Below are 24,434 nucleotides of genomic sequence, written 5' to 3' on the forward strand. Positions count from 1 at the left end.
TTTCGGACTGCAGTGGCCTGATAGTTTGCTTTGATACCTCGTCTAAGGACATCGTTCTTGTGTTTGAGACAGAAGCACTGGAAGTGGTAGGCGAATATGTCTATACTTAGGACAGGTAGTAACCGCAGATATGGACCATGAAGGGAAAATAACTAGGAGAATATGATTGGGATGGACCGAATTTGGCAAGTATTCGGAGATTATGACAAGCGGCTTATCGGTTGAAGAACGGAGATTTGGGCTAGTTCGTGATAAATCATATTTAAGCAACAGCGCGTAAAGGTCAAAGTCTAGAGAAAGAGGCGACACACGAGGACGCTGATGTGTGTCCATCGTGTGTGCCTTCTTACTTACGTATTTGTCCTTCAAGCGCTGTTGCTTGAATATGAGCTTATCGGCACCGGTATCGCTCAAGAAGAACGTTTATAACAGTTCCATTTTACCTGTACTCACCTATGGGGCTGAAATGTTGAGGCTAACAAAAAGGGCTCTACTTAATTTGAGGACAACGCAGAGAGCTATGGAACGCAAAATGGTAGGTGTAACGTTATGATATAGCGTGCAGAGTTGGTGAGGGAAATAACTCGAGTTAATAACATTCTAGTGGAGATCAAGAAAGAAAAGAAATGGTCATGGGCAGGTCATGTAGTGCTCATGGGGGATAACCGATGGTCTATAAGATTAGAAGGGGCGGCAGAATGGCAGATGGGCGGATGAAATTAGGGAGTTCGCAGGGGTCAAGTGGATGCAGCCAGCACAGGATCTGGTTAATTGGAAGAATATGGCAGAGTCCTTGGCACCGTACTGGGTATAGTGCGGCTATTCCTGATGATGACACCATTTCGCTTCCAATTTAGCATCCATCCCCTAGTCAAGTTGTAACATAGTTTGCGATGCGGATTCGAACCGATAATGTAAGTAACCCCAATTGAATGCCGTTCATTGTAACCCTAGGTTTTCACCGAGGAGCGGGACCGATGCTGAGCCTTCCTTACTCAAACACGAAGCCGACTAAATACGTTTAACGCTTTCCCAAAGTTTCCGCCAGCCTCCCAGTGCCGACAGTTCGCTGAATATAAATGCGTATTAAAAGCACTATGGCGTCTACTCTTGAGGATAGGCTTCAGCGTCCTCCTATATTTTTTTGCTTCGTGACAAGAGCTTATCTACCGCCTGCGCTCACAATTGTTTGAGAGTTTTTTTTTTTTTTTGTTTTCTGCAGCGTGCTACGGAAAGCACGCGTCATTTGTTTAGAGACAAAGCAGCTGGACATCAGCATCTCCGTGACGTACTTATACTGATACTCCTACTGTACTCATGACTGCTCTATGTATGCATATCAGGTGTCCAATACTTAAATATGCTCGTACCCCTTGGGATATTCATAAAAGCAAAATATTCGGAAACTGGAACGCGTCTAGAAGTGCCACTCAGTTTGCCTCTGATGGTCGAAATCTCCAAAACAGGCCTGCTTGAAAATCGTGAGCCACCGAGCTGGCCGCTACTCGAAATCAGACGCAATTACTCGAGCCTCTCTTCTTTTATTGGCGTTTTGAATGACACTTTAAGGAAAACGTAATAAAAAATAGTTGTGGTTTAGATCTGGTTAACCCTAGTTGAATTGCGATAGCAACTGCGGAAGCTTCTTTTGCCTGTTACATTATTCCCCCATCACACCCTACGAGTGTAAGGTGCTACATTATTGGGGACATTTAAGCTCAACCTTTAAGAGTATGACGCGAGAGCGTAAGCTACCAGCCCACGTATAAAGTCACGCTTAAACCAAGCCGTATATGGACGTGCATGCGCGTCGTAGCGGTAATGAGAATGCAAACGGTTGTGGCATGCTGATTCTGATATCACTCTCCCATATGAAAGGAGCGACCCGATTTGGCAGCTCCTGTCTGTGGCATAAGGGTAACGTGAATTTAAATGGCATGCCGGGCTGCTGGAGCAGGGGTTCCACGGGCTACGGACCACGCGACGAGCGGCTAGACATGGCGTAGTATTGCTTTCGCATAATATAAAAGAACTTAGCCACAAATCCATCGCCCTGACCGCGCCTTAAAGGTTCGTAGGTACAAGGATCGAATCACATTCAAATCCGGTACCACCCCGCCGGGGTGGCGCAGTGGTTACGGCGCTCGACTACTGTTCCCAAGGACGCGGGATCGAATCCCGGCCTCGGCGGCCGCTTTTCGATGGAGGCGAAAAGCAAGGCGTCCGTGTGCTGTGCGATGTCAGTGCACGTTAAAGAACCCCAGGTGGTCGAAATTTCCGGAGTCCTCCACTACGGCGTCTCTCATAGCCTGAGTTGCTTTGGGACGTTAAACCCCACAAACCAACCAACCAACCATCAAATCCGGTACCTTCCACAGCCAATTCGTGAGGAGAACAGTCTAATTACATAAATCGCCGCCGCCCCTCAAATGCCTGTTCCAACTGCTTTGGAAAGCCGACTGTTAAAACTATTGTTGCGTTTCTAGTTTGTAAGCATGAACAAGCACTGAACAAGTGTTGAGATGAAGCCTCAATTCGCAAGCCGAGCCAACGTTTCTACAACGGACCTTGTCTTCGCCCAGACGAAGTCAAGTCCCCTTGTCGAAACTTTGCCTTCGCTTGCGAACTGAGGCTTTCCCTCAACTCTTGGTCAGTGCTTTTTCATTATTTGTAGCCATCGGATTTCTGTCGCTCTACCCTTTTTCTGCAAGCGTACTTTTTTTGCTTCAACAATGTTGAAAAGCCTGCTCTTAATATTATTGCTTTACTTTCTGTTCGGTATTTTTATGTGCGGTCTGTTCCATTTCTTCTCGATTTCCAAAGTTCACATATTTCTGTACTTTGTATTTTTCAATGTTTACTTCTTAGCGCATCAGGCTGGTTTCCTTTCTTTTTTTTTGCCGTTCTGTTTTTCACTGCATTGTTTGCCGCATAGGGCAGGACTTTTAAAGTGCTTAATACTTTACATCATCTGCTTACGCTAATGCATACTACCTACGACTTCGTGATGTGAGCCCTTCCATAGATTATACCAGTGTGAGCTCTGTAGGAAGTGCACACGTAATTAAAATTGCATGAAGTTAGATCTTTACTATGATAGCTGTGTCTGTATCTTTATGTAGTGTTTATTTTTTTGGTCGGCGATTAAACCGATCTAAAGTGCTACAATCAAGCAAAGTCAATACGAACAACGTAATCTATAGATAATATTTATTACATTATTACCGTTTTGAAATGTTACATGCGAGCTGTGTGCCGAGAAAAATACTTACTTGCATTTTGATTGCGTGTCCCTATTCTTCCAGTTTGTTAGGTCTGTGTTATTTTCGTGCATGTTCGTATGCAATTTTGAGCTCTCTGAAAATTTCACCATATTTCACATGATATAAACGGTGCAAGGCACATTGCTCGTCTCTCGTATGCATTCTATACCCTTGTAACTCCCGTTGTCAGCCTATGAAATAACTGTTTCCCAAAGATGGTGACTCGGGCTTTATAAACTAGAAAAAACAGCATAAGCGTTCATTGTGGTTGCGTGGTTCCAGAATGTCAATTTATGTTTTTTGATACCACGCCAAAACGAACAAAGGCTGCATCATGTTACACAAAGCAACCTCCGAGTATATGTACGAGCAGTTTGCAAAACCGACTGTTAAAACTATTGTTTCGTTTCTTGTTCTGTAAGCATGAAATAGCGCTGAACAAGGGTTCAGAGGGAGCCTCAGTTCGCAAGCCGAGCCAACGTTTCGACAAGGGGGCCTGTCTTCGCCCAGACGAAGACGAAGATTTCTCAGTATATTTCCTGTTAGTCACAGCACCGCCTGTTCAACGGCATCGCCGCGGTGTCTCGGTGGTTCAGCAATTGCCTGCTGAGGCAAACCCGAGTTCGATCCCAGCCACTGCCGCCGCGTTTCGATGGGCGCCCATGAGCTGTGAGCTCTCAGTGTGCATGAAAAGAACCCGAGGTGGCCAAAATTACACACAACCCTCCATTATAGCGTCCATCCCTGCCGGAGTTGTTTTGGTATTAATTCCAATACCTCACCTCACCTAACCAAACCAAACATGTTAGAGGCGTAGTTGTACAATTGCAACTGCTTTTGAACTACCTGATAACAGGTTCTTGTGAACGTCTTATACTTCTTTCGATTTTTATGTCTGATTATGTTCTGAAAGTACCGCCGCCTTTAAGAGGGGTTTGCGTTAAAGCAACACTGCCTGTATGGTCGGCAGGTTTCCCGCGTATTAGTGTTTCCTTTCTGGATAATATTTAAATCTAAAATAATAACAGTAGTCGCAACTGCTCGTACACATACTCGGAGCTCAGCAGTGCCCTATACCCATTGCCGCCAATGGGAACCAACCGGTCTGCCAGTGAGTGCAAGCTTTTCCTTGTCCTGGTGCTCGGGTCCTCTGACTTGAAATGGAAATGGCTACGGGACCTCAGTTTGTGTAGACAGAAATCACCTTGTGTCAAAGCGCTCATTGGGCACAGCAGCCCTTGGGCCATAAAAAAGGCAACTTCCAGTTTCACGTCCCCCCCTCCTTGCCTACGTTTTCAGGTGAACCAGTCGGAAACGTTTGAAGACAACGCTGTCATCTTTCTCGACTGTCGCAACGAAGAAATTCGTTATAGGAGGTTACAATGTGTTCGTGGTAGATGGAGTCCTGAGTCAACATGCCAGCAGAGTGAGTGTACGGTGCGGCAGGCACCTTTATTCTTTTTATTGCAGTCGCTTGAGGAGTGTAATATTTGGATGTTTTAATTCGGGGGGGGGGGGGGGGGGGGGGGAGGGGGAGGGGGCTCTCTACAGTTTAACGCCCTTGTAGCGGACGGAAGGCAGTCCAAAACATTTCGGATAACTGACGCTAAGCTGCTTCAAAACCAAAAAAAAAAAAAAAATGGCTGCGCGCTGTCTGGAGACCAGACTAGCGCGGTGTTGTAGGCAAACCTCGTAATCAGGATAGCATATTTTATTAATGCACCTGGTACGAGGAGTACTAAATATAGCTAGCTTTATTCTTTCGATTCAGAGCACACTCTTCATTGTAAAAGTTGTAGAACGCAAGGAAAAATACCCTTTTAGTTATTTTGTCAAAGTAACTTTAGTGGAATTGTTGATTATAATGGTCAGGTGTTTACGCAGTTCTGCGGCGACAGCACCCTCAAATGCATTCGTATTGACGGAACCTGAACGTCCAAAGCTTCGGGGAATAGGCAGGCCACCGGAGCGATGACTCTGTGACCAGTGTGAGCACTTCGCTTTCCTAGGATCACAACATTGCACCATGCGCACGACCACGCCGCACAGCATAAACCTATCGGTGCGATATGCCAGGGGCAGAAAACTTTCAAAGGAACCTTTATGTTTCTCATTTAAGAAGCTAGCGTCAATTTCTTTTACACCGGCCGGAGGGAAGCCTAGTGGAGAGTTCGAACCACCACCGGCGAAAAAGGAGTTCTTCCCGATGGCCGGCGCCTTCGACAACTCGGCCACCACCGCATCTTATCACATCGCACACGTGCGCGAAGGGTGTCGTTCTTTCATAAACGTCAGTTTCCTTCAATGTGTAACTGAACAATCGCAACTCTTTCCATTCAGTAACGGTCGATTTGCCTACAAATATAGTAGTTCTACACTGATATTATTAAATCTATTACAGTCCTTTTCAGAGCATATAAAGGGCAAATTATCAAGCAATAGTAGAATAAATAAATCGGAAAATGTGAAAAAACAGAGGATAGAGACGTACAAGGGAAATAAAAATTCATCGCTCCCTGTAAACACTTTCATAGTTTGGACGTACACTCCCCCCCCCCCCCCCCCCCTAAGCCACTTTCATTTATTTTTCATTTTTGTTTTTTCTCTGTTTTTCCTTCTTTTCTGCAATGCAGAATTTTCTTTTTCGCTCATCTTTTATATTTTATCGCTCTAAGCCCATTGTGCTTTTGGCGGTTGGGGCTGAGAAACGTTATCTTTATTTTTTTTTTAATTGCCCACGCTAACTTCAGTCACCAGGAGCGCTGATGTAGGGTAAACCGAAACTAGCGAGAGTTTGTTACCCCTGGAGATGCTGCGAAAAGAGGACGGCGTACCGCACTCCCACTGCAGCATCATGATTCCATGAAAGCGATGGGGTAACGCTCACGCAAAGCCAGTGCTGTTATCTGCAGCCATGCTCATTCATTCAGACTTTCTAGTGGCGCATTTGGAGATTCTGGTAGAACGACGCCTGAGTGCATAGTCAATTTTTCAATTCTGAGACCTTGCAGCTTTATTTTAGCCTAAATAAACTGACCCCACTGAAGCTTCTTCGAAGACAATAAGTAAAACGAGCACTTCTCAGCCTGCTCTACAGCTTTAACGTTAAAAATTATTTAAAGGCTCGAGGGCAAAAAAGGTTCGCTACTTAGCGCCGTTAGCTAGCGAATAAGGCACATTTAACGATATGCTGACCTGAACTAGTCCACTGCCTACAAGCCTCAATCTCCATAGAGAGTGTTGCCATTTTTCAATGCTTAGCATGAGTTAGCTGAACTGCCCTGTATATTTGAACGATTCCTGACAGAGAGCGCACGGTAAAAGTAGTAGGTAAGGGTTCAAACTTAATGTTACCTTGGCGACCAGCGTTGTGACCGTGTATGTAATAAGGGTTCAGAAAGAAAGGTACTTTGGAAGTTCTAGCGGTGTTCACAGGTAATACTTGAATTTGTCATGCTCTGCAGACTGACTGATTTCAAATAACAAGAAGTGTGTAAGTAGTGCAACTAATGCCGAATCGAATCGGGTCGAACAGTGTTTGCGAATATTTACAGAATGAATAATAATGTTGCAAAATTGGGAAGAGCTATGCGAGCTACAGCTTTTAGTGGCTCAGCAGTGGAAGCTAGACAGGAAGAGGAAGGAGACAAGTGCTTGCCACCATACTATGGCTGTATTGTTCGGAATAGGGGTACAGTGGGATATAGTGGGATTGGAATGAGGTGGCCTATTCGATCTCCATAGGACGGGGAGAAAAGTCCGTTACCTTCCTTTTCTTTCCCAAACTTCGCTGTAGAGCCATAAAATGTCCATTTTGGCAGCACGGTGCTGCATAGGTATGTCCAGACGGCAGATCACGGACTGGGCCATGGACCGGTCATGTGGGTTCGTTCGTGTGCGGCCCGGCACGCAACACGCGATAGCATCCACACGGCGGGCCAAAATAGCAGCCGGCAACCCGGACCAGGGAGCGGATACGCTGCTGACCTCGCAGCTGCGCAGTACCCTCTTAGCATGCTTCCTCCCACCTGTGTTGTGAACATCATTTTACAATGCCGAATGCCCAACCCCCCCCCCCCCCCCCTCTCGCACATCCGGCGGCTCATCTGCTCGGCTGACGAAACATGAGCATTCATGTAATCCGCCTTGTTCTCAGGGCTCCTAGAGTATGCCGGTAACTAGATTATTTCCACCACCCAAAGCTCTCGTCCCGTGCCCTGATTAAGCACTTGTGTTGCGGTGACAGATATTCCATCCCTCGTCAATTTTCGGATGGCTCTTTTTGAGTCAGCGTTAGTGGGAGATATAGCTAATAACTACTTTATTCGGGCCGGTACATATCTCCCTGAATATACAAAAATGTTGCCATAACTACCAACCTAAGCATGAAGAGTCATATTGCTAATGCATGCTCATCCTCCTAAAGAAAACTTAGTCTTCTTCGCCACAAACTTAAAAACGTTCCTTCCAGGGTGAAGCAATTAGCATACTACAGCCTCATCCGACCTAAGCTAGATTATACCTGCACTGTCTAGGACCCTCACACAAAGAAGAATATTGAGGCATTAGAGGACATTCAGCGGAACGCCGTGCGCTTCATATTTTCAATATATCGCACGTCTGAATCTCCCTCCATTTTAATGAAAGAAAACTTCCATCGAATAGCTCCAACATAAAAAACAATCCAGAGACTAAAATTCCTATTTCTCCTGAAAAAAAAAAAAAAAAAAAAACTTGTCATGAGTCCTGAACCTGATCTCACGCCCTTTTTAACTCCTTGCTCGCGAACAAGGCATAATCATACACAATCTTTAATTCCTTATCAAGCTAAACTTAATGCATTTAAGTGTTCTTTTTACCCACATACTATTGCGGAATGGAACAAGCTGTCTTCTGTTTGTAATTTTGAACATTGATTCTATATATATATTGACAAATTTTTGGCGTCTTACCCATATTTATGAATATTTTCGTGTTAGGGTTGAACATGTCTCATTGTAATATGCTTGTTAGCTATGTTTCGTATTTCTGTTGCGATAAACCGATGTTCCACAATACTGTGTTCCTTACGCCCCTCCTGTTTGGGCCCACTGAGGGCCTGCAGTATTTTATAAATAAATAAAACAAAATGCCTGAAACAATGCTACTGTGAGGAGGTTCTTTAAACCAAAATAAATTAATAGCCAGCTTAACCGACAAAATGTATATGAATACGAACTAATAACAGTCACCGAACGTTGGTAGAAGGAAGTCTCGGCGGACGCTCCCGGTTTCGTGTGTTCGGAGTGCACGGAGCGCCCGCTGTCCACAGACGCTTGGGTCAAGTCAGCAGATGGCTTGGCGGCGGGAGACGCTCGGTCGAGGCGAGAGGCCTCAGGTTACCGTCATGTGGCAGAGACGCCTGATTGCTAGATGAATCTGTACAGCGCAACCAGCACGACGCTGAACGTGCGTGCTGGCTACGTGCTCCAGGAGCACAGCAGGAGTCAGCCACTCACAGGTCTGGCATCCCGGGTCGTAGACCAGGCGGGACGAGATCAACCGCACCTCCTTGACCACCCGGCCTCCTGCAACGCTGCTACGCCGATCTCGGTCCTACGTGTCAATGTCTTGCGTGTCACTTCCTCGCACGCGCCTCATACTTGCGTCGTCGTCTTCTCTTCTCCCTCGTCCCCGGAGTTTTAGACACCCTGTGGCGCTAACTCCTTACAAATTCCCCCTCTTCGCAAGTTTTTTCTAGTGTCAAAAAACCTCAACCCAAGGAGCGTGGCACATGGTGTTCTCGATGATTCGTCGATCTCACGCACATCACCTATTCTAGAAGGTCACCTGCGTTCAGATTCCTGTCTCCACAAGAGTTCCACACAGCAAAAAGCAAAGCTCTTATACAGTAGTGCACGTCATCTATGCACTGTGTTCTGAAAACGCGGTGAACATGAGAGCACTGACAAAAAAAGCAATAAACAGACGCGGAAGATGCACACCAAATCGCACACGCTTCCGATCTGCTTAACTGTTCTGTGAGCACTCCGGATTTGCAATCATGCCCTCTTCGATATGATACGCACAACAACACCGTGAAGATTGATTAAATCAATCTACCTCCTAGAACCACCACAGGCAGGAACATACACTTTTTTTCAACTGCCCAGCGCACACAATGTCTCAATTATACCGAGAGTAAACATTCTCTCACACAACGCGAAACATACGTAGGTCCTTGACCCTACCATTGCTATTCCTGAGGCAGCCATTTTCAGTCAGTGCGTCATGGAGACGGCCCTGCATTTCATCCATGCGTCTCCTTGACTTCGAAGACAAAGTCACCTACGGGAAGGCTTTTGTACTTCGCTGCGATGCCGTATTGCTCGTCTTAACCTTAATACTTTTTAAAGAGCAGTACACTTCGGAACCGTATGCCGTAAAACTAGAAGGTACTGACTCGGGTTTAAGACAGTGACCGCTGTGGCCTTGAATGCAGCCCCTTTGCCTTACCACAATGCTGCATGATTGGTTGTCTCACTGGGACCCTCACGAGAAGCAACCATCATCCCTGCCTCGCTGACATCAGTGCCCGGAACCTCATTCTACGATACACTTCGGTCGCTATTGAGCCCGGCATTACTCTTCGGCACGGCGCGTTGGCACGTGTCACATGACCTGACGAACCTTTTAACGTCCGCCTGTACTCCGGGCCAATAGAACTCACCGAACACATTAGCTCTGGTTCTCTGGATCTCATTATTGTCTGATGGCGAACTTTCATGCGCCAGCATGAGGACCCTAGGACGCAAGCACTTCGGTACCTCTACCTGTTTAACTACTCGGTCGAAACGCATTTGATACCACTGGAAAAGAACCCCGTCCTCAAGATGAAAAGGATGGGTGGTCTGCCTCTTGCCAAAACATGTTTTTCCTATCTTTTTCCGACACTCCTCTCAGGTGGTATCCTTTCTATAAGGTGGTATCATTTCCCTGTTCAAGACGCAACACCGAAAATAACACATTGAGCGAATTGTGAGCGAAATCTTGGCGGCCCTCAGAAACGCTCGTCGCTGTAGAAGGAGAAGGCACATTAACCAATCCTACCGTGGCAAGGGAAGTCGTCTGCTCCTTATAAACTGATGAATCACCTACAAGTGGAGCCTTTGCACCCAGAACATTGCCAATTGCATCCAGGACATTTGCACCCAGAACTCCTTCCATAGTGTCACAGAAATGAAAACTATTTTGCATCTTCCATCACTGGATTCACGATGAAAAGTTTGCCGGCTAACCATTATCCACAAATTATATTGTCATTCCGTCTTACACAGCAATTTTTTTCAGAGACCCTATTACATATCGCATCGCATTAATCATCCCTGCAAAGTAGCCATCCCCCTATGCAAAACAGATTCTTTCTTATGCTCAATTGTTCCCCGTACTTGCAAAGGATGGAACGATCGTTCTAATGAAATTATATCTATTACTGGTACAAATAACTTTCGCAAAGCTTTGACCTGCATTGTATAAGTACTACTAGGTTTGTTTTTACTGATACAATTATTCACGATTTCATAGCTAATATTGTATATCTAGGATCTATTATTTATGTACCCGCTTTTTACAGTGTTTTCTTCCTGTATTTGTTTTGCCCACTCCCCTCTGAAATGCCTGTACCACCCTGAGGGTAAAGACAAATAAATAAGTAAATAAATTATAAAATCGTAAAGGGGAGGAGGTAGGCATCGTGCAATGGCCTTGCCTGAGAAGTATGGCGACGAGATCACCACCTCCGCCTCTGGAACTTCAATGCTAGTTCCATCCGCCAAGAACAACATTGCCTTTTTCCCTATAAGCCCCTTCGCAGGTACGAGAGGCTGGCCTACCACAATGCTATTGCTGCTGGTGTCACGCAACACGGAAGCTGGCAGTGCGAACACCTCACCGTGCATCACGGGCGTTTGCATTCACAGGGTTCGAAGTCTGGACCACCTTTTCCAGCTGGCTTTCTGGATACCTTATCCCTGGAGATGCGATGGGGGAAGAATTGCGAGGAGTCAGGCAACATGCAGACTCCACACGATCCCCTGAACTCTTACACATGAATCACAGTACACAATGTCCTCGCCTGCGGCAGACTGTAGAGAAAGGTTGATTTAGTTTCGCACGGCAATCTACGACTCTATGCCCAGTCTTCTCGAAAATGAAGCACCGAACCTGGGATTGTGAGCGAGGAGCATAGGTTTTGGGTGTCACTTGATCTTGTTCTACCTTCTCTTTGAAAACAAGTAGATTACTTTGCCGCTGTGCCTCGAGAAAATGATCGGCCACCTTTGTCAGTTTGTAAACCATCTTACAATCCTTTCACGTAAAAACACAGCAAGATGGGAGTGACAATAGTATATGAACTGCCCAGCCATCATCGTGTCACGAACATTCTGAAATGTGTGGTCCTATTTCTGCATTTCGACCCACCGGTCAAACAAGCTGAAAAGCCTAGCAGCATATCGCGACGCTGTTTCGCAATCCTGGGGCTTACTTTGGCGAACTTTCTCGCGATAATCCTCAGTAGTAAATCGAAGTCCCAGCAGTTAATCAAGCTTAGCATTCTCATAGTCAACCGAATCCTCAGGCGAGAGCCGACCAAATACCTTTAAGGCTTCCCCACCGAGGCATAAGCTCAAAGCTGTGGCCTACTTTTCTCTTGGCCAATCCTGTCCTGTGGCCAAATGTTCGAACCTTTTCAAATAGGCATCTAAGTCATCTCGACGTTCATGGAACGGCGGTATAAGCTTATGGGGGTTTATGGAGGGAACCTGAATGACACTGCGTTCTGCGTGTTACTGATGAGCAGGATAAGCCTTATCTGCAACTCCAAATAACGTGCCTCTAACTCCAGTTTCTGCTTCGCAGCTTGTTCTAACTCCACTTCCTCCCTTGTAGCTCATGCCGCTAAATCTAGTTTCTTTTTCGAAGCTTCGCGCTTAGTGATTCTCTCCATGCCTTCTGAAGCTCTTCTTACACCCACTCTCACTACTTGGCATCCTTCAATCCCATGCGCTCACCTAAGGCGACAATACTCCAAAGCACTCATATTGCCTCCAAAAATATTTTCTTTATCTAGCCTGGAGAGTGGTTTGCTCCTGTCACGGAGGCCAAAATTGTGAGGAGGTTCTTTAAAACCCACAAATAAAATGTCTGATATAGTGGGATTAAAGAAACACACGACCAGACCGGTCAAACTAAGAACATTTCTTTTTATGCATACCACATCAGACTACACAAAAAAAAAAATAATAACGAGCTCAACACAAAATGAATATAAATACGAACTAATAACAGGCACCGGAACGTTGGAAGAAGGAAGTCGCTGTGGACGCTGCCGGTTGCGCGTGCTCAGAGTGCACGGAATGTCCGGTGCCCACAGACGCTTGGGTCAAGTCAGCAGATGGCTTGGCGGCGGGAGACGCTCGGCCGAGGCGAGAGGCTTCAGGTTGCCGTCATGTGGCAGAGACGCCTGATTGCTAGATGAATCTGTACAGCGCAACCAGCACGACGCCGAACGTGCGTGCTGGATACGTGCTCCAGGAGCACAGCAGGAGTCGGCCACTCACAGGTCTGGTCACCCGGGTCATAGGACAGGTGGGACGCAATCCGCAGGAGCTCCATGGCCACTCCCAGGTCTGGCATCCCGGGTCGTAGGCCAGGCGGGACGCGATAAACCGCAGCTCCTTGACCACCCGGCCTCCTGCAACACTGCTCTGCCGATCTCTGTCCTACGTGTCACTATGTCTTTCGTGGGAGTTCCCCGTATGCGCCTCATAATTGCGTCATCGTTTTCTCTTCTCCCTTTTGCGGGTAGTGTTAGACACCATTATATGCTAGCTCCTTACAACCATGCAGCCTTCCAATATCCTGCCTACCGTGTCCCTCCCGCCACCGCTGCAGATGTGGCTTGCATCCTGGGACCACCCCTTCAAAATGCCCTCGACGGCTTCGTGTTGTCTAGACCCTGCTGCAGTGTCCGTGAGGTTCGCAGGCGTACATGAAAGAGTCGCGCGCTTGAACCAGCGCTTCGGCTGCGTTTCCTTGGCATTTGCAGACAGCCATGAAGGAGTTAATCTACAGCAAACAGTGCGTGATCACCTTTAATTGAGCTGCCGTTCTTTAAATTAGGCTATTTATATATGAGTATAACCTGGCTTTGCAAACAAAGTATAACCAAGCACGACAAAACTTTCGCCCGCATAACCGGTATTAGTCGAGCTAAGCCATAGCCATTTTCTTTTCTCTTAAAGAATTAGACCTATAATAAACGCGAGTTCACACTGAATAGCACGGAATGGCGGTAGGTGCCATAGAGACACCAGCATAGCAGGTGCCGCCGACGCAGAGCCAGCTTTCTCCTCTTGTGCGTTAGCTCCGCTGCTGAGGCTTCGCCATAATTATCACACCTTTATTTTATAACGACACAGTGCGTAGACCTTTATGTTTCAGTGAGTGGGCAATTTGCTATCACGATGGTCAATTCCAGGCCGCCGTCCGCTGTGCCTTCGAGGCAAAACAACGCAGGCTTAGTGACGACTAGGGAAATTAACAGCGCGGTGTCTGAGCGCCGTCGTCTGGCACGCTCGCTGCGGCAAGCTCGCGGCATCCAGTGTTGCAAGCGTTCATTTAACTTCTCTGCTTTCAATGAACGGCTCGGCCCGACCGTTTTGGATGTTTACGGCTAAATATACCGCACTAATGATGCTACAGACACCCCGAGACGGGGATGCAATTCACGCTGTTGCTGCACCGCACGGTAATACTAGAGGGCTGAATACAAACGCCGGCGGACGGCACTCTAGGCGCAGCCCAAGTGATTTGCTGAAACGAGTGCAGAGCATGCGTTGTTGAAGTGGGCTAACTCGTTGGCTTTACTCGGGCGCCGACGAGCGCACGTCGCTCTCCGCCGCCGCCAGGTTCACGGTCCACGGCCTGGAAAAACTGCTCTCGCATTTATCTCCTGCTCCGGTCCACGGACCTCGCGCAGACCTCATAGCCCGGAGGTGGGGCGTCACGTGAAGTTTGATCCGTGAGCCAAAACTGGTCCGTGATCCGTCGTCTGGATATACCTTAAATTGTGCACTTCTCGCGATAGTTCTCATAAGAATCAATAATGACTTCCAAATAGGGTACACAGCACTAACCTGGAGGGTAATAACTAGAGCATCTGCCTTGCATTCGGGAGGTACCAGGTTTAATCCCCGGTGCCGCTTGGTACCCACCGGTTTCTAATGGGGGCATGATTTCCTCCGGCCTGATCCTCGGCTCATCTGGGGTGAACTGCTTGGCAAAGGGTCAATTACACAGGGATTGGTCCTGGTACCTCCGAATGCGAGGCGGATGCTCAACCACAACGCCACCGCTTCGGTACCCTAAGCACCGTGTCATTCCCAACAAATAAGTTAGCGTCATTTATCAATAGATCAGAGGGAGAGGAGCTACGTTTCAGGCATGGTCTCAGAGACCGGGCATCAAGGCACGGCTGACTAAAGCTTCTCGAGTGCTGCCACGCAGCCCTGCCATGGAGGCCAAGTAAGGCCATCATGAATGCCGCTGTTCAAATGGGCCGCATCATGGAGCTGAACTTTCTAAACCGCGCAGAACGACCGCTCCTGCGTGCTGCGCGGTAATGCATTGAACCCTGTTTTTCTAACACTCCTAAGAAAAACTATAATGATATGCAGTATTACAGCCTCAATGCAATTGCATTAGAATATTCCAAAAATTTGAAGCCTTGTTCGATTTGTTTCAAATAATTTTGAATTCGTATTATTTGACCTTTTCTGGTACCGAGTAGGAGAATATTCGAACTCGCTATTCAAACATTTCGTATATGCGCACTTCCTTGCAAGTAACGTTTACTGAGAGCGAGAAAACAGCTGTTTTTGTATATATACCTGTATATATAAGTAACAAAAGCAACGCACCGAAAACGGAAGATGGAGACAAAGCGACTGAGAGTCCTGTTTCTAAAGGCCAGTATTCTACGCGTAGCCATATTGGTGTACATAACGTGCCGAGTAAAGACTCGAATGGTGGTTGCAACAGTGATTCCCCGATTGAGGCCGAATCGATGGCTGAAGAGAAAGCTAAGGTGCCGGCGCATAGCCCCAACTAAATAAACTCGCTAACTCACAATCTCGCGAGCCAAATACCTCCTCAGGCAGCTCAAGCGAGCGTGTAAACTGCACCGGATCATCCGTGGACGGCGAAAGAGTTCTCGCTGCAGCCACCCTGATGGCCGGCAGTACTACTACTAATAATGCAAATGCTGTTTCAGAGCGCGGCAAGCAGAGCACAAAGAATGCCTCAGGCAGCAGGACATCTGATGTTCAGCACTCAATGAGCGAACTGCGAGAAGGCACAGACATTACGGAACTGCCAGCACAAGTACATGGGGCGCCTTCGAACCGCCAGGAAAATAGTAAACAGCAGCCACCCGATGTGCAGTACGTCTCTACAATGTCTACTGTCCAGCCTGCAACAAACAGTTCGAGTGAAGCCGCTGCAGACGTGCCATCCGGTGGTGAGTATGCTTCCTCCTAAGCGACGACAGTACGCGGGGCGCTAAACTTCTTATTATGAGTACCACAGCTTTAAGAAAGGCGCACGTGGGAGGCACAAGGAACAAGGAGGGACGGATTGTTGGAGTGATTGTTCTTCCAGAACAAAAAGTAATGAGGAGGTCTAGACCGATGGTCGGCATCAGCTTGTCCATCAGAGGCAGAAGTGCCGCTGTATTGTAGAAATGTATTGGATGGAGAATATGTGTATAATGATGAAACTCCCACTCAAGCCGCATTTTTGCATCTGCCTTTCGTCACAGGAACATTATGAACGCCCCTTGTACGTTGTCATAATTTTGTTTCTAGATTCGCTGATGTCTGGGTAAGAACGTATTAGTTTTGTTACACGTGTGCTATGTGCACTGGCGGCATTTAAACACGGCGTGTCTAGTAAATCGGCTCCATGTGAGCGACAGGAAGCCACGAACAGCGAAGCATACTATAATGACTGTTGAGGTTTTCTGGTACGCAGTATGTATCCCATACATGATTCCACTGCGATGGACGAAGACCTTGCTTTTTTGTCAGCTCCTTTTCTACAATATAGCTTGATTTCTTGGCTGAAATTATTATAATGCTGCCATGAGATGAATTTAATTCAGTGTTGTTGTTGTTGTTTTTTTTAATTTAGAGCATGATTTTTTGATAAGAGCATGATTAGAGCATGATTGCAGCCACCGCTCTGCCCTATCTCAGTATAGAAACATAATACGGCACTTTACTAACACATTCTCGTTCGCATCATGACAACAGGTGGTTTGGTTAGACAAATTAATAACACCAAAGTTACTGAACAGACCACACAGAAGTAGTTCAATGCTGCAAATGTGGTGCTGGATCGATGTATACCCATCCAAAATCCGAGGCGTGCCGCGCTTACATCCGCACCACTTCAGGGTCGCATGAGCGTTCTCCTCGAGCCTCTTCTGCAGGAGTTCTCTCTCTCCTTTCAAATTATTTTTTCTCAAACAGCTTAGTAGTTAGCTGGACCAAATTTACTTCATCTGACCCGAGGTTATTTTGATTACAAAGCACTGGAATGACAGCTCTGCGCTATTAAGCACGCTGTCACTGCAGAGACCACTTATGTGCATATGTCGCCATTCCTACACTTCAGATAACTTTACCACAACCAGTTTCTCTAGATTTTTCGCTGTTGACTATGCAGTGATGAATTGCACTGGTAAAATACAAGTGAAAGTGGGCTTTATTTCTGTACATCTTCGGCACTTTCGGACACATCCCAACACCGTATCGCGAGCGCCTGTATACCACTATGGCGTCTGAAGTAGGGTCACTGAAACAAAGTAGCATGTTACGTTGTGAGGGTACATGTTGCAGAAAATAGCAGCTAGATTCAAAGAAACACTGTTCGTCTGCAGAGCAACAAATTATGTTCCAGCAGCTGTTTACTTTTGTTCGTGTGTGTGCATGCGTGCCTGTCCCCGCTTCAGTGCGTACAGCCTTTGTCATAAGTGTGGAGCCCAGCGCGTCTGCTTTTGAGCTGTATAGTGGCTCTGACCTAGCTTTAGTGGAGGTCGTTCCCACTGGAGAGGAAAGGACAAAACAATCTTCTTACCATCATGAGATTGGGAACACTGGAAATGCATTACAAGCTGCATAAAGTGGCTCAGAAGCAGACCTCTCGGGCTCTACACTTTTGACAAAGACTGTACATGTTATTGATGCGAAAGCATTAGATGGCTATGTTCGCGAATTGGTTTCCACAAAACGTGTCCGCACGAACTGGCACTTAGGAAAACGTGTCACCGCCAGGGATCAAACAACAGCACTTTCGCTCTTCAGCCGAGCGCCAACGACTACGTCACGCTGAAGCCTGAGATAGCGTTTGTAGTCACCCTTGTCCAGTGTAAGGGCGCCGAAGGACGCTGATGGAAAGGACATCAGGGGCTGTAAAAAAGAGACAAAACCTGAACAAATATTCAAAGAACTTATACCACAGTATAGTTTATGGAAGGAAACGAAAGCATTTCGAAACCTGTGCATGCAAAATTTAAAACAAAACTAAGACAGTGAATCTCCCGTTAGACTAACTTTAGACAGACGCGTTGAACCATCTAGCGACGTTAACGCAGACAACTGTAGCACAGCAGTTTCGGGGTACCCTAACAGCAGTCGCGCGCGGAAGGAAGCAGCAATATGAGCCTCGAACTCGAATTACCCTTAATTTATAGCAGATAACGCGTCACAAACGACCAAGGCTTTAAGAAACAAAAATGCAGACATGCTTTCGCATTACGCCACCTAGGCAGACTTATGTGCACCCCTGGAAGTTTTCATCTCCCTTTTGCCGTCTCAGTGAATTGAAGGGGAAATAAAGGGCTCGTCACGATACACGAAGAAAAGAGTCCAACAGTTCACGAGGCCAATCATAGCGTAGGGGATATTATTTTCTTTAGTTTCTCGCAAGAACACAATGCTCGATTATTTATTTATTCGCACTTCGCAAACATCACAGTACCCTTAAAATGCATGACAAAGAAAGTAGCGCGCCGTTCTCTCAACCTAACAGAATATTTTCTCGCTTTTCTTCGTGCATTCGTGCAGATTACAAGCAAAATAAAATAATAATAACTGAAATATGTGTTATTTTTATCGCAATTATGGCGTCAGCTATGCTTCAAAACAGAAGAAACGAAACTATAACGTAAGAAAGTTGGCAGCGATGCAGATGAATTTCTTTACCCGAACCAATATTGATATTACGGCGTATAACAAACACAGTGACAAAACTGAGCGATTCTCTCAACGGTAGCGTTGTTTCGGTAGCATCGCGCAAGCTGGAGGGTTTTCATTTCCTAATTTGGTGAGCTGATTCGTGAACAGCTTCTCATTCGTTACAAATGCCCGAAGAGTTTCAAAGCAAGAGCGGTAGAGCGTCATGTGAAGCCCGAAACGATGTAATGATTAGAAAAAATGTCGCCATTCTGAACTTTCAATTCGTTATCAATTACATTTCACACTGTACAAGAAGAGCGTAAAGCATAATGATTGAAAAAAAAAATGTTACGGTCTCTAGCAAGCGTAGCGAGCTATGCCGTGACTGGGACTATGGCTGAGCCAAACTGAGGAGGCGTAAACATTGAATTAGATGTTTCCTATCTAATGTACCGAAAGGTTCTAAAATAAAGCGGACGCTACCAAAATAGCGCCTCCTGTGGTTTGTTTGGATGTTCGACAAATTTCCAACTCAAAATTTTAGCCTTCTTTAAAAACTCAAATGAACATCATGAGATAACGTTTCGATGCATATAGATGAATTAAAGAAAAAAAAAAACTCTTTCACTTGCACGACGTGACTGTAAACGAAGATGTCACATTGTAACTGGAACCGGAAAGCATGGAACCCTTATTTTTGTACAATATCGCAAGCGAACCGAAGCCATATTTTGGAATTGAAAGAAAAAGAAAGAAAAAAGCATCGTTTTTTTTTGTCACCATAATAGTGACACCTTCACTGTCTTTTGGCCAAAAATGTAGGCAGCGTTGCCTGATAGCTCAGCTCAGCCATGCCTAGCAACGTTTCCCAACAAACATTTCGGCGTTGTCTTCAAAGTGAACGGCTGCGTTTTCAACACTCTGTGTGAGGTGGGATGACTGCACCGCTCACGTCAACTGGGGTTGCAAAGTTCTGACAGCGTGCCTGCAGGTTTGTAATCAATATCTCCACTGTTATCCTTTTTTTTTTTTGCAGAGAACTACTGTTCGGTACAAGAGTTTTATGAAATTTCCCCTCGTGGACTCTCTATCCCTGTGAATGAGACTCACGTGCCAAAAAACAGCACCTTCTGGGCGTCCTGCATTGCCAACTTTACTTTGGTCGGAAATGAGAGCGTTGTAACCTGCCTGCAGAATGGCACTTGGGAACTTCCGCCGCACATGAAATGTAAGCCGCTGCAACTTTTCTTTATCTCTCGCTCTCTCTTTAAATTTGTGCGCTGCACTTTTCCTAGTGCTTATTGGCGCTTTACAGCGCAATGACTGCATCCGGCTAGACGAAGTTAAACGTCTTTAAAAGTCGGTCGGATGTACGCACCGCTAATCTGTTCACCGCATTACATGTCCTACGTACGCCCCTTTTTTTTTTTTTTTCGTCTTCATTTCAGCTAGGATATCATAAAGTCGATGTTTCCTCTTATGCAAGTCAACTCTTTCTACCCCTCAAACCTACCCTTTTATTTTTGTCTCCACGGTACAATGTCCAGACTTCGTTTTATACTTCGAGACCTTCTCTCGAATCTGACCTATCCCCATTCTTAATAAACGTATCGTTCATTCTTTGCAGCCACAAACCGAAACCAGAAGCCAAAGATGTTGTATAGGGTCTAAGAGAGCATTTCAACGTCGGGCTAATTGGTGCAGTTGGTGTCACTTTTAAACCTGCATCACACGGGATTATTCCGTGTTAAACAGAGTCACTTTCTTATATTTTGTTAGACTGATGGCATCTCGACTAGGGCTATTTCATTTTTGCGTGACTATTAGTTCCTTCTGCAGGTCAATAAACCCCATTTGCCAGTCACCGCCTGTGTCCTGTGATCACGCCCTTGTTTTCGCGCTGTTCTTTTTTTTTTTTTTTTTCCGCAGAGTGTCCTAGCTAAGTCTATCCAAAATTGAAAAAAAAAAAAAAAAAAGCGGGGTGTCTGAGCCAAGTGAAATCGCGGGCTGTTGAGAGTCGCGTCGCCAAGTTCGCAGTATCGTTTCCGTGGTCAAACGTTTGTTAATAGTAAGAACTAATTAGCTAACTTGAACCACAGACTTGGGGAAGAAAGTTTCAATAACAGTTGTAGATCGTCCTTATATAAAGCTCACTGATATGTTGGCGCCAAGCTGCCGTTTAGCTGGAGTAGTTTCTTTTATTGGCAATTTAACATAATATGTTCACAATCAGAGCGCGCCGACGTGACAGCTAAATTCAATGTCCCAAGACGCGTCTCAGGAAACAAAAACTCGCCTTTCTCTGGAGCCTTCTCTCCGGAGGGGCTTTACTTATCCGTTGTGGGAGAGTAATGAGCCATCAGCTGGTCACGCGGTAGCTTTCTATTGATTAGTACCAGTAAATAAGGCTGCGTAAATGGCACTGTTGTGCCAGCACTGCAGTCAAATCTTTTTCAGGGATGACCTACAACTTTTTAATTTACACTTTCTTTATCTAGCCAATGTTGAAACGTTAGCTTATTAGTATTTACTCACTGCTGAAATGTAAGAAGAAAAAAAAAAACATAGACTATGCAAGGCGATTGTAAGCCCTCAGATGGCTTCCCCGCGCTAGGATACTTTGTCTGTTTTAAAAGCTTGGTTACATTTAGCTGCGACACCCTATATATCGAGAAGGGGAATTTTTCTGGACATTTCATTCAGCTGGGCAGTTTCGGTACGAAACAGAAAACACAGAATAAAAATGATGCCTGACATGCTGTCATTGCAAAGCTGGTTAACGATAGCATTTGCCAAGAAAGACATTTTGCCTTTTTTTTATTTACCTGCGTAATGTGCACCGCTCGGTGGCGTCGTTCCTTCTTACGCATTAACTCACTCTTGCTAATTATAAGCATGGTACCCCTTAACATTTTGAAAGCGAAAGCTTCGCTGCGTCATGTGTCAACCAAGGGCAACCTGTCCGGCCGCTTGAAGTTCAAAAAATGCAGCCACCGCCGATAGGCGTTGAAATGCAAGCGCGTAAGATGTTATATATCACAATCTCATTTCGCATAGACATCTCCGAGACGAACTCTTCGATACCAACCGTATGTGTCTACGACAAGTGGCTCGCCAGATACGCACCCCCCTACAAACGCAATTTTCAACCATTTTGGACCCTCGCAGGTCGATGGTGCGACTCCCCTCATCACAATGAGAGTAGATTTAGATTGCAGTTTTACGTGTACGAACCCAACTAATCTTTAGGCACCACTCCGGTCTCTCTACCGCTATCCATAGGCCCACAATTTTAGCGTAATGTCATATGTATATTAAGTGGGGCTCTATATCTAAATTTAAAAGCACCACCGATCGACTTTCAATTGAAGAGCCATTAGCTGTCCAAAGCAGTTCCCCCCTGAGTGGTAAGCACGTTTGAATTTCACTCCTAGGTTCGAAATACGTGTATCAACATGTTGAATACGTAACGACGATTCGTTTTTTACTACACCCGTCCTTCTGCCGCCCTTCTGTTCGCCCGCCATACCCGCCACGGTGGATCAGTGGCTAAAGCGCTCGGCTACTCAACCGAAGTACCCAGGTTCAATCCCCGACCGCGGTAGCCGCGTTTCGATGGAGGCAAAACGCAAAAGCGTCAGTGTGCTGTGCAATTTTAGTGTACGTATAAGATCCTCAGAGGATCAAAATTATTCCGGAGCCCTTCACTGCGGCATCTCTTTCTCTCTCCTTTGAATCCCACCTCCCTCGCTTCCTTTACGGCGCGGGTCGCGGGTCCCTTTTCTGCTCCTTTCCTTTCCTCTAAACTAATTTAACAATTTATCGCCACGGCTGCCAGAAGTTATACCCCGTACGGTTGCAATGATCAGAGGTCGTCGGTACGACAGCGTCACACAATTTGAAGCTCGACTGGAGTAGCAGTTTTGTTTGTTTCAACCCAATGAACCGTTTAGCACCGATTCGAACCTTGGACCTTAGCGTGGACGCCATGCTAGATTGCTGAGGTGCACACCACTACGATGAACACTGCTTCACAAAGAGAAATTTAGAGCCCAGAAATCGAAACCGACAGAAATCGCCAAACTAGAGAAGTAAAAGCTCTTAAAAGTTCCTAAAAAGTGGTGTGCCTTTGACCTGATTAGGTGTAGGTGTCCATCATATCTCGGTGTCCACCCATTCTTTCCCAGAGAACATAACGTAAAGAAAAAAAAATGCGAAAAAAAAAGCGGGATTGAAAATGCAGTGTTAGAGAGGCTATCACGTCTACACCGAAGCTTGAGCGCGTCCCCCAAATTCGAACATTCAAACTATGCACAACCATGCTTGAGAAAGTTTTCGCTTGTATTATTACTAGGTTCAAGCCGTGCTTAACACCCCACAATTTCGCCTACTTATTCATTGGATTTTTGTGCAAAAATATGCACTTCGTCCAACATTGCAAGCGAAGCTCGAGTCAAAATTTTCTTCGAAGTTTTTTCAAAACCCGTCCTACAGCCGAAGCCATTTCGAATCAATGTCGCTAAAATGCGTGAATTGCGTCCAATGCGAAAAAATAAGCTTGATTGTTTCAGTTAATGCTTTCCTGAAATTTGCATATAATGTGTTGTATGTATTTACATAGCGCGTTTTTTGCATATTGTATGCTTTAGTCATGACATATACGTTCAACACGCAGGTGTCGAAGCTTGTGGCAACTTTTACCCTGGGCCGGGTGGACTCATGGTGGAAGGGCTCAAGAACTCATACGACTTCGGCGACAGCGTCACCCTCTCCTGCATCCAGATCGGGACGGAGCTGCAGCCTCGCGTCGAAAGGATCTATTGCTTGGGAAACCGCTGGTCTGAGTCTGCAATCCCAGTATGCGTTTTTGCGTAGACCGCAACTAATACCTCCTAAACTTACGGACTCAAATCAACATAGTCCTATTGGCGCTAGCTTCAAGCAGCACACGTGAACGCGTCTACTTCTTTCCTCATGAGAGTGTCTACCAATAAAACGTTCTGCACATATTTAATGAGAAACTCTCTAAAGATTTCAACGGCGCCTAAGTCTAAATGTGTCATCAAGCCCCACGAACCCCTGCAATCCAAAAAGACTGCTGCTTAGGCGGGCCTTGGAGCTGAACTCCTCGAGCAGGGCTTCGGTTCCGTTGCCAGTTCTTCGCCTTGGTGGAAGACTAGAAGTTCGAGAGATTTCGATTTGTTATGGAAATAAGTAACGTACGAGAACTGGTATTTGAAAGGCCACACTAAGAGGTGCTCCTGTTCATCTCATTACGAAATAAAGAAGTGCTGGCCTGGAGAGCTGAATTGCGCTTTTAGACCAGTTAAAAATATTTCAGCCATCGTTAAGTATCAGAATTCAAACTAGGAGAATTAATAGATGTTACTGAAGTAGGTTTATAAGTGCAGTTTCTTTACAGATAAGTACTCTAATGAAGCAGCTCCAGATGATTTTATTAGCAGGTGTGACAAGGAATACCAGCTGCAAGCTCTCGCAGCCTTACCTGGCAACGCATTGCTCTTCTCCAGCAATTCAGCCCTGCACTGGTACCACAGTGAAGCCACCGCCCCTCGTCTCGCAACTCGAGTAAGGATTAACTCTTGCAGCTCGACACACATCTAGGCAGCCGAAGAGGGGAGACATCTAATCCTCTTACACATAGGCACGTTCCCTTAAAGTGTGTGCGCCATAGAAGGTGTGTGAGGTCCACCTTCAGGGCTCCTGTGGTGGCGCCAGTAAGCCACGCAATTCTTTAAAATCGTGGGCCCTGTCTCCAGAGTGATCATAGACGCCCATATAGAGTGAAATACAAACTACTCGTTCCGCACGTGATCACTCACCTTCGGAGTTCTTTTCAAGGCAAAGCTCCTCCATCACACAGCCTGTGGCT

The 24,434-nt window shown here is 46.0% G+C and overlaps 1 protein-coding gene across 1 annotated transcript; it reads left to right on the forward strand.

Moving 5' to 3' along the window:
- Positions 1-4,565: 4,565 nt before the first annotated feature.
- LOC146201607 (uncharacterized) lies at positions 4,566-23,724 on the forward strand. The gene is made up of 4 exons (XM_084583230.1): positions 4,566-4,689; positions 15,577-15,822; positions 19,578-19,769; positions 23,217-23,724. Exons 2-4 carry the CDS (start codon positions 15,639-15,641, stop codon positions 23,414-23,416), a joined length of 576 nt encoding a protein of 191 aa, XP_084439356.1. The 5' UTR covers positions 4,566-4,689; positions 15,577-15,638; the 3' UTR covers positions 23,417-23,724.
- The last annotated feature ends 710 nt before the right edge of the window (positions 23,725-24,434 follow it).

The sequence above is a fragment of the Amblyomma maculatum genome, chromosome 1 (assembly GCF_055883805.1).
Source record: "Amblyomma maculatum isolate TAMU_Amacu chromosome 1, ASM5588380v1, whole genome shotgun sequence".
Classification (NCBI taxonomy): domain Eukaryota; kingdom Metazoa; phylum Arthropoda; class Arachnida; order Ixodida; family Ixodidae; genus Amblyomma; species Amblyomma maculatum.

Excerpts from the sequence above, each read along its gene's own strand:
- LOC146201607 (XM_084583230.1), top strand. The coding sequence starts at position 15,639 with ATGAGCGAACTGCGAGAAGGCACAGACATTACGGAACTGCCAGCACAA. Across the intron at positions 15,823-19,577 it reads TGCAGACGTGCCATCCGGTG|AGAACTACTGTTCGGTACAA; the intron begins GTGAGTATGCTT and ends TTTTTTTTGCAG. Across the intron at positions 19,770-23,216 it reads ACTTCCGCCGCACATGAAAT|GTGTCGAAGCTTGTGGCAAC; the intron begins GTAAGCCGCTGC and ends TTCAACACGCAG.